This window comes from Bufo bufo, chromosome 2 (genome assembly GCF_905171765.1).
Source record: "Bufo bufo chromosome 2, aBufBuf1.1, whole genome shotgun sequence".
Taxonomy (NCBI): Eukaryota; Metazoa; Chordata; class Amphibia; order Anura; family Bufonidae; genus Bufo; species Bufo bufo.
In genome coordinates, this window is record NC_053390.1 from 52,271,546 (window position 1) to 52,288,029 (window position 16,484).

At 43.3% G+C, this 16,484-nt stretch overlaps 1 protein-coding gene across 1 annotated transcript; it reads right to left on the minus strand.

Moving 5' to 3' along the window:
- Positions 1-1,428: 1,428 nt before the first annotated feature.
- On the minus strand, positions 1,429-5,360 carry RAX (retina and anterior neural fold homeobox). The gene is made up of 3 exons (XM_040420154.1): positions 5,078-5,360; positions 4,518-4,756; positions 1,429-1,881 (listed from the first exon to the last, which is right to left on the minus strand). Exons 1-3 carry the CDS (start codon positions 5,358-5,360, stop codon positions 1,429-1,431), a joined length of 975 nt encoding a protein of 324 aa, XP_040276088.1.
- Positions 5,361-16,484: the final 11,124 nt, after the last annotated feature.

Genomic DNA, 16,484 nt, shown 5'->3' on the forward strand with positions numbered 1-16,484 from the left:
TCAGTACAGGATAAGTAATGTAATGTATGTACACAGTGACTGCACCAGCAGAATAGTGAGTGCAGCTCTGGAGTATAATATGATATATACCTCAGGATAAGTAATGTAATGAATGTACACAGTGACTGCACCAGCAGAATAGTGAGTGCAGCTCTGGAGTATAATACAGGATGTAACTCAGGATAAGTACAGGATAAGTAATGTAATGTATCTATACAGTGACTCCAACAGCAGAATAGTGATTTCAGATCTGGAGTATGATACAGGATGTAACTCAGGATCAGTACAGGATACGTAATGTAATGTATGTACACAGTGACTACACCAGCAGAATAGTGAGTACAGCTCTGCAGTATAATACAGACTTTAACTCAGCATCAGTACAGGATAAGTAATGTATGTACACAGTAACTCTACCGGTAGAATAGTGATTGCAACTCTGCAGTATAATAGACTGTAACTCAGGATCAGTACAAGATTATGTAATGTATATACAGAGTCTCTTTCCATGTATATTATATCCATATGCAAATTTAAAATTGGTGTTCCAACCAGGGGTTATCTTGGATTTGAGGAGACCGCAGACCGTTTGTTGATTTTTCCAGCAATTGCCAATAAGTAACGTGACCTAATTATCATTTCCAAGAATCCTGTTACTCAGCTGAGAGTCATGTGCTGCCGATGTTCTGGTCACTGTTTGACCCTGATAGGACATGTTTGGCAGTAGGTAAAGTCGGCTTTCAAGAATATCACCATACACCGGACACAGGAGAAACTCTGAATATAGCATTTAATGATCAGAAGTCCACCCCCCATATTTACATATTCTTAAATACATAAGTCAAGGAGGTCGTTCATGCTACAGCCTAGAAAGAGCTACCACATTTCCTGTTGCCTACTCACTGCTGAAATCTTAAAGAAATATTTTTCCATAAATAAAAAAATAAAAAACATCAGTAAAATTACATTCAGCTGTATCTTAATTATATCTGTTTCTGGGAAAGCTGGGTATGACTTATATTACAGATTACATAGAATACCTAGAGCTATGGCAAATATAACCTGCACTTAATAACTACCATAATGGTGGGATCTATAATGGGAATACTACTGGCTGTCACTCAGCTTTCCTAGAAACAGAGAAGACTAAGAGGCAACAGAATTTTGATAATCACTGGTGATTTTTTTATTAATTATTTTTTTTACAGGGGAATGGTTTTAATTCTGCAAATGTGCAGTCATGTATTAAATCCAAAATCCATAAACTCTATGTAAAATAAGAAGATACGCCAGAGCGGAAGTCTATGAGTCGTTCAGGATGATAGTTGTGTGCTTGGCACATAATGTTCCTGTCCCCGTAGTCCACATAGTCCTTTAGTGTGAGCATATAAACACATTTCGGAGTGGGGACGTCCAGCAGGGCCTTCATTATATGGTTTGCCAAGGCTTTCCAATAGACTGAATGTGTTCCTTTGCCTTCATCCTCAGTGCTGCTATACTTGTGTTTCTAGGGTCTACTTCTTCAAGAGGATACTTGTCCACAAAGTTGGCCCCGCATTGGTATGGAGGTGGTGGCCCCATGGAACCCAATGGTTGTAGAGAGTGGCCAACGGGTGCAGTGTTCATGAAAGGTGGTGGGGTGTAACTGCCAGGAATACTCTGTGGGGTGGTCACAAATCCCGGCAGGGTCTGTAGGGCGGTGGTGTTGGACATTGATGGAGTAAGCCAAGAATCTAGGGGCAGATTAGTGCTGATGTTGCTCATGGCTGGAGGCTGTGGGGATCGGTTAAAAGATAGAATTGGGGAGTCTTGAAGCTTCATGGAAGTAACCTCCAACTTTTCTTGTCGTCTCCATTTGGCTCTTCTGTTTTGAAACCAAACCTGTAGTAAAAAGTAGAATATGGAAAAAAAAGGTGAGGATATAAGCTATGTAAAGCGCATACAGAAGTAGCTGAGCCAAACTGTTCTTTTAACTCTTTTGCAGAGATAGTTTGTCCTTTGGGATCTAAGGCCATTAACTGATTCAACCCTGATGCATCGGAAAAACTGAGCTCTATATGATTGTTTGAAAACAACTAGGTGTAGCTAACAACCTCAGCTCTGCTATATCTGGGGCCAGACCAAAGTTAGTTGAGGCTCTTGTCCAAATTTTGTGGTAAAATTGTATAATTCTACATCATAACTACATCATAACTGAACATAATGTCATGCAAAATGTCAGCAGATCTCCCCTAATTTTGAAAGGACTCAGTGCATATGAAGGCAGCAACCTCAATGGTGGAGGCATCTAGTCACTGGCCCCTTTTACTCGTCCCATAATCGGACCTAGGCTAAACTGCTATAGGCTTCCTCAAAAGCAATAAACATGTCACTCTACATGATATGAAATACAAACTAAATATTGTAAAATTGTAAGGCTACTTTCACACAAGCATTCACATACGCGGCAGAGGAACAGCCTACCGAAGACCATCCTCTCCGGTAAAGTCAGATAGGGCTAGAGCACTGCCAGACCCCATTGACTATGAAGAGACCCAGTGGGGAGTGCCAGAGCTTGGAGAGACAAAAAACAGTGTTTGCACTAGTTTTTGTCTGGCTGAATCTCGGCACTCATGCTAGAAACCGACCGAATCCCCTCTGGGTCCCATTATAGTTAATGGGTTCTGGCAGTGCTCCAGCCCTATCCGGTTATGCCGGATATGATAAACTCCAACAGGCTGTTCCTCTTCTGAAACAGCTTGCTTGATAATTTTAATACTAGTATGAAACTAGCCAATGTATCAATTAGTTATTTTAATGTTTTACTTTTTTTGTATTTTTTGTATTTTTTTTCCCCATGACCTATCATGTAATATGGTGATGAAAAAATTTATACAAAAGAGCCATATATAAAAGCCAAAAGAGGATTTATAAGGAACCAGAATTATAAAGAAAGGACTTCATCCTGCACTTTTGGCTTTGGCTGAAAAACCTGCCAGAAAATCTGCCTCAAAACCTCTTGTAAAAAACTTTGTGTGAAATAAATGTGTACTAAAGGTGTAATAAACTCATACATTCACATTTCAAAAAGTTTGGAAAATATTGTTAAAATTATCTGATGAACTTTTTAAATTAAGGAACCAAATATTTTTTTCAGTCACTGCATAGGGATCTTGAATTCCATGATCAATCTCTATAGTATATAATTAATATTTTATCTTAAAAAAAAATCTCTTACACTGACAGGGGCTAAGGAAGCTGATCAATTCAAAAAATGACTGTTAATTTACTATTTATCGAAAAAGATAACGTAAACTGAAGCATTTTTTGTGTGAAAAATTATGTTCTTTTAATTTGGAAAATGGAAAATTTGGAAAATGTAGATTAAGATATTTTTATATATTTCATGTTTTAATTTTTATATACATCATAGGTGGCTACATTTATCCCAGGGCTCTTCACAGTTCAATATTTATTCTGTACTTCAAAACTTTAAAAAGTTTTCCATTTTTTTCCCTAAATGTTTTAATATTTTTAACACCAAATTATTTAACTTCATACTTAATTAAAACTACATTTGTTTATAGACATATCATTCATTATTCCATGGGTATTAATGGAATAAAGATTCTGTAAATGCATAAGTTATTAGAAAAAGAAAGTAAACGCTTGTATATTAAAATGTGTCTATTAAATGATTAACGTATAAACGTAACAGAATTTATGATATTTTATAAATATATTAACTTAAAAATATTGGGCATCAAATATTAAATGTATAAATAACATAATAATACTTGAATTATAATAATAATACAAAAAAGAATGAAGAAGATGAATTGAATTGATAATGTGGATTTCAGCAGTTATGGACAACTTAACCTTGCCTATTTATTTTGCAGAATTACTACAGAAGACATGCTGGGACTAGTATTTTCATACAGTAGAAGGCGGAGATAACCAGAATACTGAATATAATACCCACAATTGAAAAGTTATCAAATTTCTGTAACAATCTTTTAAAGGAACATAAAAGAACTGAAAATAATTTTATTTCTGCTTATATCTGAATAAAATTAAGGGGAAAAAATGTATTTATAATTTTTTTTTATTGCCTGTATAAAATGCCAATTTAAAAAATATATATTTTTATATTTACTTTATTTTTATATGTTTTCCAACATATGCAAACGACAACTCAGCTCAAAAACATAATAGCTCAAGTCTCAAATTCTTTCAGTTCACAGTTTTGAGTGTCTCATTTCTAAGTACTTTGAACCAGGTCGGATGATTTTATATGATTATTATAAAAATTCTATCTATTTCTGCATTTAGTTTTCTATGATATCCATCTTACAGGTTATTAGTACGTTAAAACCACCCGAGTGATCCCCACTGATTGTAGCGGCCCTAATTAAATTACTCCTTAGCTCATGAGTAAAGTTGGCTTATAATTACTATAACTGGATTAGAAACATAACAATCCTTTTGATTTGCTGGTGGTTAGGCGTTTAATAATCCAGCCAGTTTCATCTTACCTGGACTCTTACTTCTGGGAGGTTCACCTTCATGGCCAGCTCCTCTCTGCTGTACACATCTGGGTAATGGGACTTCTCAAAAGCTCTCTCCAGCTCATGGAGTTGGTAAGTAGTGAAGGTGGTTCGGTTCCTCCTGTGCTTCTTCTTGGGTTGTTCGTCGTCTGATAGTTTGTGGTCGCTGTTATTTGCTGATAAGCCTGGGCTCATGCACTCACTGGAAGTTTTGCTGCAGTAGGTATCTGCAATAGGTTCAGAATATTTACAGGTTATCACTACAAGATACCAGTTCCCACCAGAACTTTGGGTTCTTGGTGGTTCACAAATTTAACCAGTCACTACTTGGTAACAACAATAAGTCTACTTGTGGCACCTTTAAGAACATCTAAGGGTATTAGAAGGCACAAAGAGTCCAACTACTTTATAGGAGGTCTCAAAGTTTGTAACAACCATTAACACTCAGAACATATTTAATGTTGCCCATTCAATATCGAGGTCAAAGACTTTTGATAATTAACAAAGAGTGAAGAAGTCAACCATAGGTGGTATATGTAGTCACTTACCCCCATAGTTGTCCTCCTGTCTGTCTTCTATCTGGCCCTGCTGTGATTGTACATCCTCAGCCATTTTGTGAAGACAGTGTCTAGAGTTTCTCTTCTCAGCTTCCTTGCCATTCCTAGGACTGCCCTCTGTCTGGAATGAGCTCAGAACATTGTCCTCTTTGGAAAATCCTAAGATAGCCTCTATGCTGTGAAACCTGGATGGGTTTCCGACAGGACTTCTCACCAAGTGTCCAGATAGAGAGAAGTTTCCTTCTGCCATGAGTGAAGGACTGTGGAGATGCATTGGGAGTTACTTTTTGCTATTTTTATAGCTATGTTTTTAAGTATATAGTTGTCCTTTTGATACTTTCCAAAGTAGAAGATAATAGGTCTATAAGTCCATGAGTTTTTGGGTTTGTGAAGAGTCCAAAGGTTCTTGACGCCTCCTCAAAATGGTTCCTCAATGTTTTTAAGCAGTAAATGTCTATTTCTTTATATAATATTATAAGGGATAGCAGAGTGCTAGCATAGTTCAGCCACAACAGGCTGCAAATCTCCTTTAAGAAAGGCTGATTCCACTAAGCTGGCTCCCAGCATCAGATCCTTCTGCTTGAGCTGTGGATGACTAGCTGTCCTTCAAGAGCAGAGGATCAGCTCCTTATGACCTCTCAGGAAGGAATGACTCAGTCCCAGCTTGCAGAAGACTTTTAAAGTAATGTCTGTTCTTTGTGGCTGTATGTCAGCTGCCCCTGCTGTGCTCTTCTAAAGCTGTCACATCCCCACCACTAGATGAGGCTTTGTGTTCATTATGGACACTACCTGGATAAGAAGATGCTCACTCAAGCTCCACCTCTACCAAATCTACATTCATCAAGGTCCACCGAGCTTAACTTCCAAACACAATGTTTGTTTAAATTGTTTACCGCCTTTTATTCTATGCAGCAAAGCTAAATGTGTTAATTAAATCTTTGGGGCTGCACTGACAGTGGTAACTCCAGGATAACTCTCTGAATAAGGACATTGCAGTAGGTTCACCTGCAGTCCTATGTAAATGCTGGAGCTACTACCATAAATTGCGCCAGAAGAAAACCTCAGCTACATCTAGGGTATTATTAGACGTTACACACTATAGTTGGTAGGTCACTTACAAGTGATGCTTTAATTGGGGTGGACATTGCTTAGGTTGACAGATGTCTCTAGGTAATTATCATAATGGTCTATTATAAATTATAAATTGGATTGATTATCATAATCAGCTCGCCCCATAAACAGCTTGTTTTCACACAATCTTATAGGGTAGATTAATACGATTGAGCATGTTCATTTATTTCACAGCCCCAGATCAGTAGACCACCATGTGTTACATGTAACTTCTGTCTAATCTTTCTCACATCTCTCTCTCTAATTATCTATCTATCTATCTATCTATCTATCTATCTATCTATCTATCTATCATCTACCATGGGGACAATGACTGATGTAAATGACAACCTCTGTACAGCGCTGTGAAATATGTAAATGCTATATAAATAAATACAATACATCTATCTATCTATCTATCTATCTCTCTATCTATCTATCTATCTATCTAATATCTATCTATCTAATATCTATCTATCTTTCCATCTATCTATCTCATATCTATCTATCTATCTATTATCTATCTCATATCTATCTATCTATCATCTATCTATCTATCTCATATCTATCTATCTATCTATCTATCTATCATCTACCATGGGGACAATGACTGATGTAAATGACAACCTCTGTACAGCGCTGGGAAATATGTAAGTGCTATATAAATAAATACAATAAATCTATCTATCTATCTCACATCTATCTATCTATTATGGGTCTATTCCACCATCTGTTATCTTTCTAATATATCTCTATTTTTTCTCTCTATATATAGCTATCATATCTTTCTTTCTCTTTTATATCATCTACCTTCTATTTAATATCTTTCTATCCATCTATTCTTTCTTTCTTTCTTTCTTTCTTTCTATTCTCCCTCTCTTTCTCTCTCTCTCTCTCTATGTGTTTCACATATATCACATATATATACAGCTTCCATATAGACTACACTATTATACAATGTTACATTTTATCCCTTGTGGTATGTTCTGTAATTTTCCTGTATTTATCTAGAACAGTCCGTAGCACATGTACAGTGATAGAATGCTGCGCTCAGTGATAATACTAATAATAAGGCCTCATGCACACGACCATTTTTTTTCCATATCCAATCCACATTTTTTGTGGATTGGATGTGGACCCATTTATCCACGTCCACATCCGTATGTTCACATGTGTTTTCCACAAAAAAATTAGAACATGTCCTATTCTTGTCAGTTTTGCAGATAAGAGTTTGAACAATGGGTCACGTGGAAACTGCGGGATGCACACGGCCGTTATCCATAATTTCCGTATTCTCAAAATACTGTCGTGTGCATAAGGCCTTATAGTAAGAGCAAAAAGTATTATTATGTCTCTATTTATCAGAACACAGCAGATGAGGCCTTACCCTGAGAACAGTGGCTGGGTGCCACCATGGAAGAAAAGTTTCTGCTCTGTTCTAGGTGGTAGGAGGGACTGATATAATTATAAGAGATTTGTTGTTAATATAAATTATTATTATTAATAATAATAATAATAATTATTTGATTATTTGAGATAATATTATTGTGATTTAAATTATAGTTTGGTCAATTCAGTGAACCACAAATTAATACTGTGATGATGACAATAATGATTGCACTTATTATTATTATTAATAAAAAAATATTAAATATAAACTAATAATAATTGAAAAAATAAATTTAAAATAACAGTATATTAATAATAAATGTGAATATAATAAAATGCTGACATCTGAATAAATTGATATTGAGAATACTTATACTGATTATTATTGTTATTACTAATCGAGTAATTTATTATTATTATTATTATTATTATCATAATTATTATTGTTGTATTTGTTGTTATTATTATTAAAATTAAATAAACGTTTTAATTATAATCTACTACTAATTCAATGTTCAAAGATGTTCAACATTCAAAAATGTAATGAGAAATGCTGATACATATATTTCTTTTTATATAATTTTTATTCCTGACCTGTTAGTACTATTATTCTATTGTGGTGATAAGAATATTATACAATAAAAGTTGTGGGAAGTTGTAGTTATTACATGGTCTTAAACTGAGTTTGAAGTCTGCATATTTTCATCTATTGCCCATTGCATTGATATTAAACTTATGAATCTGCCTGACGTCGCCTTTTTTAGGGGGCTCTGCTGCTCTTCTGATGAAGTTACCGCCCGCAGCCATCCCTTTGCCATTTAATAACGTGTCCCTGAGAAATGACTGGGCCGCCAAGAAGAGTGGGGCGTCCGGGGACACTGGAGGGAGGCTTGGGCCTTTTGTAGAGGGATTTATAAAGCAGATAAATAGCCTTGTGTGGTCACCACAAGACTCTGATGGCTGCCAGCTGGGGGCTATTGTTACCATGTGCTCTGCTCAATAACAATGATTTGTGTGGTAAATGAGGCTCACAACCCATCAGGCTCCATCATGTCACCGCTTACCACTGAATATATACAACCAGAGCTTCTATTGTTCTAGGCTTATAGTGGCCGCTACATAGGACCTACGTGTATAAGTATAGGCAGGGGCGTAGCTAAAGGCTCATGGGCCCTGGTGCAAGAGTTCAGCTTGGCCCCCCTTCACTCAGCGCTGGTGCACCTAGCTTTTCTGCTGCCCGAGACAAAAATTGAAACGCCCCCCCCCAGGCCAAATTCTCAAACTTACCCCTTCCCTCCAGTCCTACTGTTAAAGGGGTTGTCCTCTTTTTACTACTGGTGACCTATCCTCAGGTCATCAATATCAGATCAGCTGGGGTCCTCCGGCACCCCCGATGATCAGCTGTTTGAAGAGAGGGCAGCGCTCATATGAGAGCTGCTTTCTCTGCTCTGTTCACCCGCTCGCCGTAGCATTTGCAGTGATGAGCAGGTAAACAGAGCAGAGAAGGCAGCGCTCATACGAAAAAAAAACGGACAACCCCTTTAAAGACATACTTGGAAAACATTACAGAACATACAGGGTCATACAGCCCCACCTATGTACCTCTTCCATCCAGTGACTTCACTTCTCTGATGTAGATATTCTCTTTCCTCTTCTTCTCCTCTCAGACCAGACCGCCATAGTGACTTCTTTCAGCCGCGCCTCGTCTCTGCAGCGTTTAACAAACAGACATCTTACTTTCCTACTTTTCTATCATCCTCCTCACCTTCTCAACACCCCATCCTGCCACCCACAATACTGTGCCCACTGTGCTCCCCAATATTATTCTGCAGAAACAGTTCCCCTGAAAATACTGGTACCACACAAAGCGTCAGTACAAAAACACTCCTTTATATTGTGCACAAGTACAAAAAATACCCCTTTCAGATCAAACCCCCATATAAAACCCTAACTGAGACCCCCATCTCAGACCAAACCCCCTTTAGACCTCAATGTCAGACCCCAGTTTTAGACCTCAGATCAGACTCCCCCATTAGACCTCCATGTAAGACCCTGACCCAATATCAGACCTCAGATAAGACCCCCATTAGACCTCCAGACCCCCAATCAGACGTCTGTACCCCCATTAGACCTCTCAAGACCCCCAATCAGACCGCCATACCCCCATTAGACCTCTCCAGATCCCCATTCAGATGTCTATACCCCCATTAGACCTCTCCAGACCCCCAGTCAGACCTCCAGACCCCCCCATTAGACCTCTCCAGACCCCCAGTCAGACCTCCAGACCCCCCAGTCAGACCACTCCAGACCCCCCAGTAAGACCACTCCAGACCCCCAGTAAGACCTCCAGACTGCCAATTAAACTTCTCCAGACCCCCAATAAGACCTCCATATCAGAGCTCAGATCAGACTGTAAAATAATAAAGTAACTTACCTCTCCTGTCTCCTGCCGCTACTCTCCCTGACCTGGCTCTCTTCTCAAGGCCCGCACTACACAGTCACCTGACCTCCTGCAGCGTCAGGTCAGAGTGCGCTCTGTACGTCCTGACGCTGCAGGCAGCCAGGACACAACAGCGCGGGACCTGAGAAGAGTAAGCAGGAGGAGGGGTAAGTACAGCGCTCACAGCGCTTCACCCCCGCCTCCTCCTCCTGCATACTAGTGAGCGCTTCCATTATGGAAGCGCTCACTAGTATTCCCTTTATAAGATACACTGCATCTTATAAAGGGAAAAGTACAGTACCACTGGCAAAGGGGGCCTCCTAGGCCCCCCTGGCTTAGGGGCCCGGTCGCAACTGCGATCGCTTCGACCCCTATAGCTACGCCACTGAGTATAGGATAAATGAGTAGATAGATAGATATGAGATAGATAATAGATAGATAGATATAAGAGACATATAAGATAGATAGATAGATAGATATTAGAAAAATAGATGGGTGGATAGATGGATAAATAGATATTAGAAAGATTAGATAGATAGATAGATAGATAGATAATAGATAGATAGATAGATAGATAGATAGATAGAACTATAGACTAGAGAGATATTAGATTGGTAGACAGATAAATAGATAGACAGACATAGATAGGTATACAGGGGAAACTCGAAAAATTTGAATATCGTGCAAAGTTCATTTATTTCAGTAATGCAACTTAAAAGGTGAAACTAACATATGAGATAGACTCATGACTAGGGTATTGGTTAGACTGCTCGGGTCTTCCTCTCCTTACCCCTCTTACCAACCCCCTGTTTACCAAATAAGAGTCAGACTCAAGAATCGGATTAAATTCGGCCACAGCAGCCGTTTTATTACATGACATAACAGCACATGAATAATTTAACATTAACTCCAGTACCAAGTAAATGACGAGGGAAGTCCTAGAAGCCCACATAAGATAAATTACCAAACCAAATGGCAACTCCATCTTGCCCCCAGCCGATGAACGCCAGCTCGGAGGCACCAGGTGATGGGCGCCTAATCCTTGATTCCTGATAACCGATGAGAGTCCAGCCCCACCCGTGGGGGCCCTCCCATTCTCCACTAACACCATATCCACCAACTTCTAGGACCTCCCACCGCCACGACTGCCGCGACAATACCAGACCATCTCCATGCCACCATTCCTCCACCCTCGCTCACTATCCCCATGCTTTTTTTTTTTTTTTTTTTTTTTTACTTTAAAAATACCGTCCCCCCGATACCCTGCAAATAAGGGCGGGTGGGTGGGAGTTGGCTAACCGCCAAAACAAAATGGCACCCCGAACCCCTCTTCCCCCCTATTATATATACCCCTCACCACACCCCCTTTCGTTACCCCGGCAACCCCTCCATCTCCCGGCTGCAAACCTAAATTAACCCTTCCACCGCCTGACTCCTCGCCAACCAAACCAGCGTCATGCTGGCCTCCCTTTAGCTCCGCTTTTAGTCCGGCCTCACTTGACTAGGGTATTGGTTAGACTGCTCGGGTCTTCCTCTCCTTACCCCTCTTACCAACCCCCTGTTTACCAAATAAGAGTCAGACTCAAGAATCGGATTAAATTCGGCCACAGCAGCCGTTTTATTACATGACATAACAGCACATGAATAATTTAACATTAACTCCAGTACCAAGTAAATGACGAGGGAAGTCCTAGAAGCCCACATAAGATAAATTACCAAACCAAATGGCAACTCCATCTTGCCCCCAGCCGATGAACGCCAGCTCGGAGGCACCAGGTGATGGGCGCCTAATCCTTGATTCCTGATAACCGATGAGAGTCCAGCCCCACCCGTGGGGGCCCTCCCATTCTCCACTAACACCATATCCACCAACTTCTAGGACCTCCCACCGCCAACAGCGCGCAACTTGACCACCTTAAGAATGCGCGCTCCGCCACATCCTCAGAGCCACCTCAATACCAGTCTGGATTCCTAACGCCCATAAATCAATTCCCACCGCATTAAGGTGCACACCATCAGCCCTCCAAAACTCGCCCACACCATCCTCCAGCTCCGCATGCCGCACCGCAACCGCCCCGTTCCTAGCCATAAACCTGCCGACCACCCTATTTACCTTAATGCGGGCCTTGTTTAACCTATCCACAGACCGTGCACCCCTCCACGTCCGCCTAGGCACAATATCGGACCAAACCGTAATCATGCCTGGAAATAAAGCCCATAACCTCAGTAGATCAAATTTAATATCTCTAATCAATTCCCTGAACGGCCGCGAACCCAAATCATTCCCCCCAACGTGTAACACCAAAACGTCTGGGGGGCGATCCAAGCGCACAAACCTATGCACCTCCCTCAAAACCCCCCCCCAAAGCATACCTCTCATCCCGAGCCACCGCAACACCGCTACCTCGTGTGCAAATCCCAATTGCCGCCCGTTCTGTCGGACATCCGCTCTTATTGCCCCCCAAAACACGAACGAGTGTCCAAGTATCCACACCAAGGCCGCCTGTGAACCTAGAATGAAACAACAACAGAAAACAGCCGCATTAACAACAGAAACACCTCCCACACCCATCACAATCTCCCAATCCTCACATACGAGCGAAACCGGATAGACTCCCAACGCCCTATCTTCTTTATCACCTCCTCACTCAATCCCCATCTTGCCGCCTCTGACGCAGCTCCGATCCTAAAAGAGTGCCCTGTATAACCTACCGCATCCATCCCCAACAATTTCAAGCACCGCTTAAAAATTGCCAAGAATTGAAAACGAGACAGGAATGACCCGTCTTCGTGTCTCAGAAAAGGCTCAATACCTATGCCCCTCCCCCCAGCGTACTCCCGCAAACACCTGATCGGACAAAGCGGACAACCTGGAACCTCAAACAGAGACAACCGCCTTCCTCTGCCCTCACAATCCGTTTTCGACTTCCGTATACGTATTTCCACCCGATCCACATACAAATCCACATCCTCCAACCGCAAACCCCCTGCCCTCGATACACTACTGCTTACCAATTCCCCTAACCGAAATGCCCCAAAAAAAGCTAAAGAAAAAGCCGCTTTAAATAAGCAAACCTCCCATCTAGACCTGCAAACTGCCTCCAACTGAGCCCCCATATCAATCAACAACTGAAAAGACACTGGTCTTCTAGCATCCTCCACCCGTTTTTCCTTCCTCCACCCCTTCAATAGTTGTCTCACCAAAAATGTTTTAGTAAAATCCGAATAACCCCTCAACCGAAACCCAAAAGCCAACCCTGCCACACACCTATTCAACCGTGCAACAGACCAACCTTCCTCCCTAATGTGACCCAAAAATAACAATAACCCCATCTCCCAGTCCCCTTCCTGTAAACCTAACTGCACGCACCAACTCTCCCAATCCTCCCATGCCTTACCATACGCAGCCCAGGTGCCAGGACACAAGGAAGCCCGAACCAGCCCCATTACCGTTCCTCCAAGATTTCCCACAGACATGCTGGACAATCCAACCCCTCGGCCTCCGCCTCTGGAACCAGCTGATGAAACCGATCCAACTGAAAACGAGAAAGGGCATCCGCAATACAGTTAGAAACTCCCGGAACATGGACCGCCACAATCCAAGCATTGATGGACAAACATTGAAGCACTAAAAACTGCAACAGCTTCACAACCGGCGGAGATGACGCGGAAAGACTATTAATTGCTTGCACCACTCCCATATTGTCACAATGGAACCGCACTTTTTTGTTCGCAAATTTTTCCCCCCACAGCACCACCGCCACTACAATTGGAAACAGTTCAAGCAACGCCAAATTCCTGACCCAACCCTTAGCAACCCAAGAATCCGGCCACTTTTCCGCACACCATTGGCCCTGACAATACGCCCCAAAACCAACCCCCCCAGCCGCATCCGAAAACAGCTCAAAATCAACATTACTCACAACCCCCCCCATCACCAACGTCTTCCCGTTATACAACTCCAAAAACTGTGCCCACACCTCCAGATCACCCCGTAACTCCTTACCCAGCCGAATAAAATGATGAGGAGACTTAACCCCTGCAGTCGCGAGAGCCAAACGCCTGCAAAAAATCCTCCCCATTGGCATAATCCTGCATGCAAAGTTAAGTTTTCCCAACAAAGACTGTAAATCCCTCAACCTAATTTTTTCCACCCGCTTTGCCCTACCGACTACTAATCTTAAATTCACCAACTTATCTTCCGGCAACCTGCATTCCATTCTCACCGTGTCAATAACAATCCCCAAAAAACACAACTCAGTACCTGGCCCCTCTGTCTTCCCCTCCGCCAACGGAACCCCGAACTCACCAAAAACTGCCTGCACCGTGTGCAACAGCAACGAACACACCCCTGAACCTGCCGGGCCTAGACACAAAAAATCGTCTAAATAATGAATAATTGAAGAGCAACCGGACACCTCAACTATCACCCATTCAAGAAACGAACTAAATGCCTCAAAATAGGCGCACGACAAGGAGCACCCCATCGGCAAACACCTATCCACAAAATAACTCCCCTCCCAACAACAGCCCAACAGGTGCATGCTCTCCGGATGCACCGGTAACAAACGGAACGCCGCTTCAATATCGATTTTTGCCAGCAACGTTCCCGGGCCCAACCTCCGTACCCAATCCACAGCCGCATCAAATGACGTATAAATCACCGAACACAATTCAGGATCTATCCCGTCATTGACCGACGCCCCCTTTGGAAAAGAAAGGTGATGGATAAGCCGAAACTTATTCGGCTCTTTCTTGGGAACCACCCCTAACGGTGACACCCTCAGGTTTGCCAACGGCGGAACGGGAAACGGCCCCGCCATTCTACCCAACATCACTTCCTTGGCCAATTTCTCAGAAACTACCTCCCGATGCTCTAAAGCTGACCTCAAATTCTTAGGCACCCCATACCCCTGCCCTGAAACTGACGGAATAACAAAACCCACTCGAAAACCTTCAGCCAGCAACATCGCCGCCTCTCGCCGCGGGTACCTATTTAGAAACCGTGCCATCCTTTCCACTTGCACCGGCGTCAGACCCTTTTCCAACATTGTCCCCCCCTCTCTGTCGACCTCCCCTAAAGCATCGATTCGCTCCATGAGACCCTCCACAATTGGTACACTCGTGCTTGAACTTACACTTTGCACCAAATTTACAGTTTCCGTCATTAAACAAGAAGCACAACCCTCTTGCTGAAGCCGCCGCGAAATTCCCTTGACCTGACCCCCCCGACTCCCCCCGAAAGGGCTGCCCAGACCGTACCGGGGCTGTCACCCTTAACCACAGCCCAATATCCTTGTGGTCCCACCGAATGTTAGGCCGGACCGCCTTCCTCTGACGGAATTGCTCGTCATATCGGAGCCAACCCGTACCCCCATAAACCCGGTATGCCTCCCCTATCGCGTCCATATAACAAAAAAGCGCCGAACAACATTCCGGCGCCTTTTCACCAATGACGCTAGCCAAAATTGCGAACGCCTGCAACCAGTTAGCAAACGTACGCGGAATCAAGCGGTAGCGCCGCTTCTCATCCTCCTCTTTTTTACCCTCATCCTTCCTTACCTTATCTAGCTGAAACCTCTCCAACGGGAGCAGGGAAAATATTTCCACATACTCCCCCCTCCAGATCCGATCCCTAACCTCCTGTTTTAAGTGCGCCCCTAAAGGACCCTCAAAACACACGTACACCTCACCCCGTGCACCATCATCCACTCTCGGCCTATCCTCCTCACCCCCCGCCTGAGTTTGCACTGACGCCGACCCCACTGACACCGAACTCGCCCCCGTGTCCGTCCCCCCGGCCCCAGGCCCCACACCCCAAGCCGGCAGCGGCGATGCTCCTCCCGCCCCGACCCCCGACAACCACCCAGCTAATCCACCTAAGATCTTACCCAGGCTCCTACCCACCTCCTCTGGCCGTCCTGCACCCCCGACGCCCCCCGGACAGCCCAGTAAAGACAAAAAAGGACCCCATGATATCTCACCAGGGCGCGCAGGTGCTGTGAATCCCGCCGCCGCTAATCCGGCATCCAGACGCTCCATTTCAACAACAGGACGTTCCGCAGATGTACTTGCCGCGCTGCATCTGTCTTCAGGCCGCACTGTTACTTCTCCCTCAGCATCCCTCCAGCTTCTGCCTGGCATAGCAACAGTCAAATGGGGGGCGTGGCCATCTCCGAACTCACAGGGCGGATGGGGCCTGTGCAAATCCTGGGGAGCCTCCTGCACAGCCCGTACGACAGCGGACCCTCTCCCACGCTGAGCGGCCCCACAGGGGGAAACCGCAGACCCTGGTCCCGATCCGGCCGACGCTGCTGCAGAGAGCGGGGGGGGGGGGGTTACATCCCCGCTCTGCTCATGGGCCCGCCGCTGCACTGGATTCCTCCCACGGCGGGGGCGCCTGACTGAAGCCTGCTGCGCCGCTCCCCGCCGTGAAGGGTCCCCGGAGGGGCTCCGCAA

Excerpts from the sequence above, each read along its gene's own strand:
- RAX (XM_040420154.1), bottom strand. The coding sequence starts at position 5,360 with ATGCATCTCCACAGTCCTTCACTCATGGCAGAAGGAAACTTCTCTCTA. Across the intron at positions 4,757-5,077 it reads ACAGGAGGACAACTATGGGG|ATACCTACTGCAGCAAAACT; the intron begins GTAAGTGACTAC and ends AACCTATTGCAG. Across the intron at positions 1,882-4,517 it reads TCCCAGAAGTAAGAGTCCAG|GTTTGGTTTCAAAACAGAAG; the intron begins GTAAGATGAAAC and ends TTTTTACTACAG.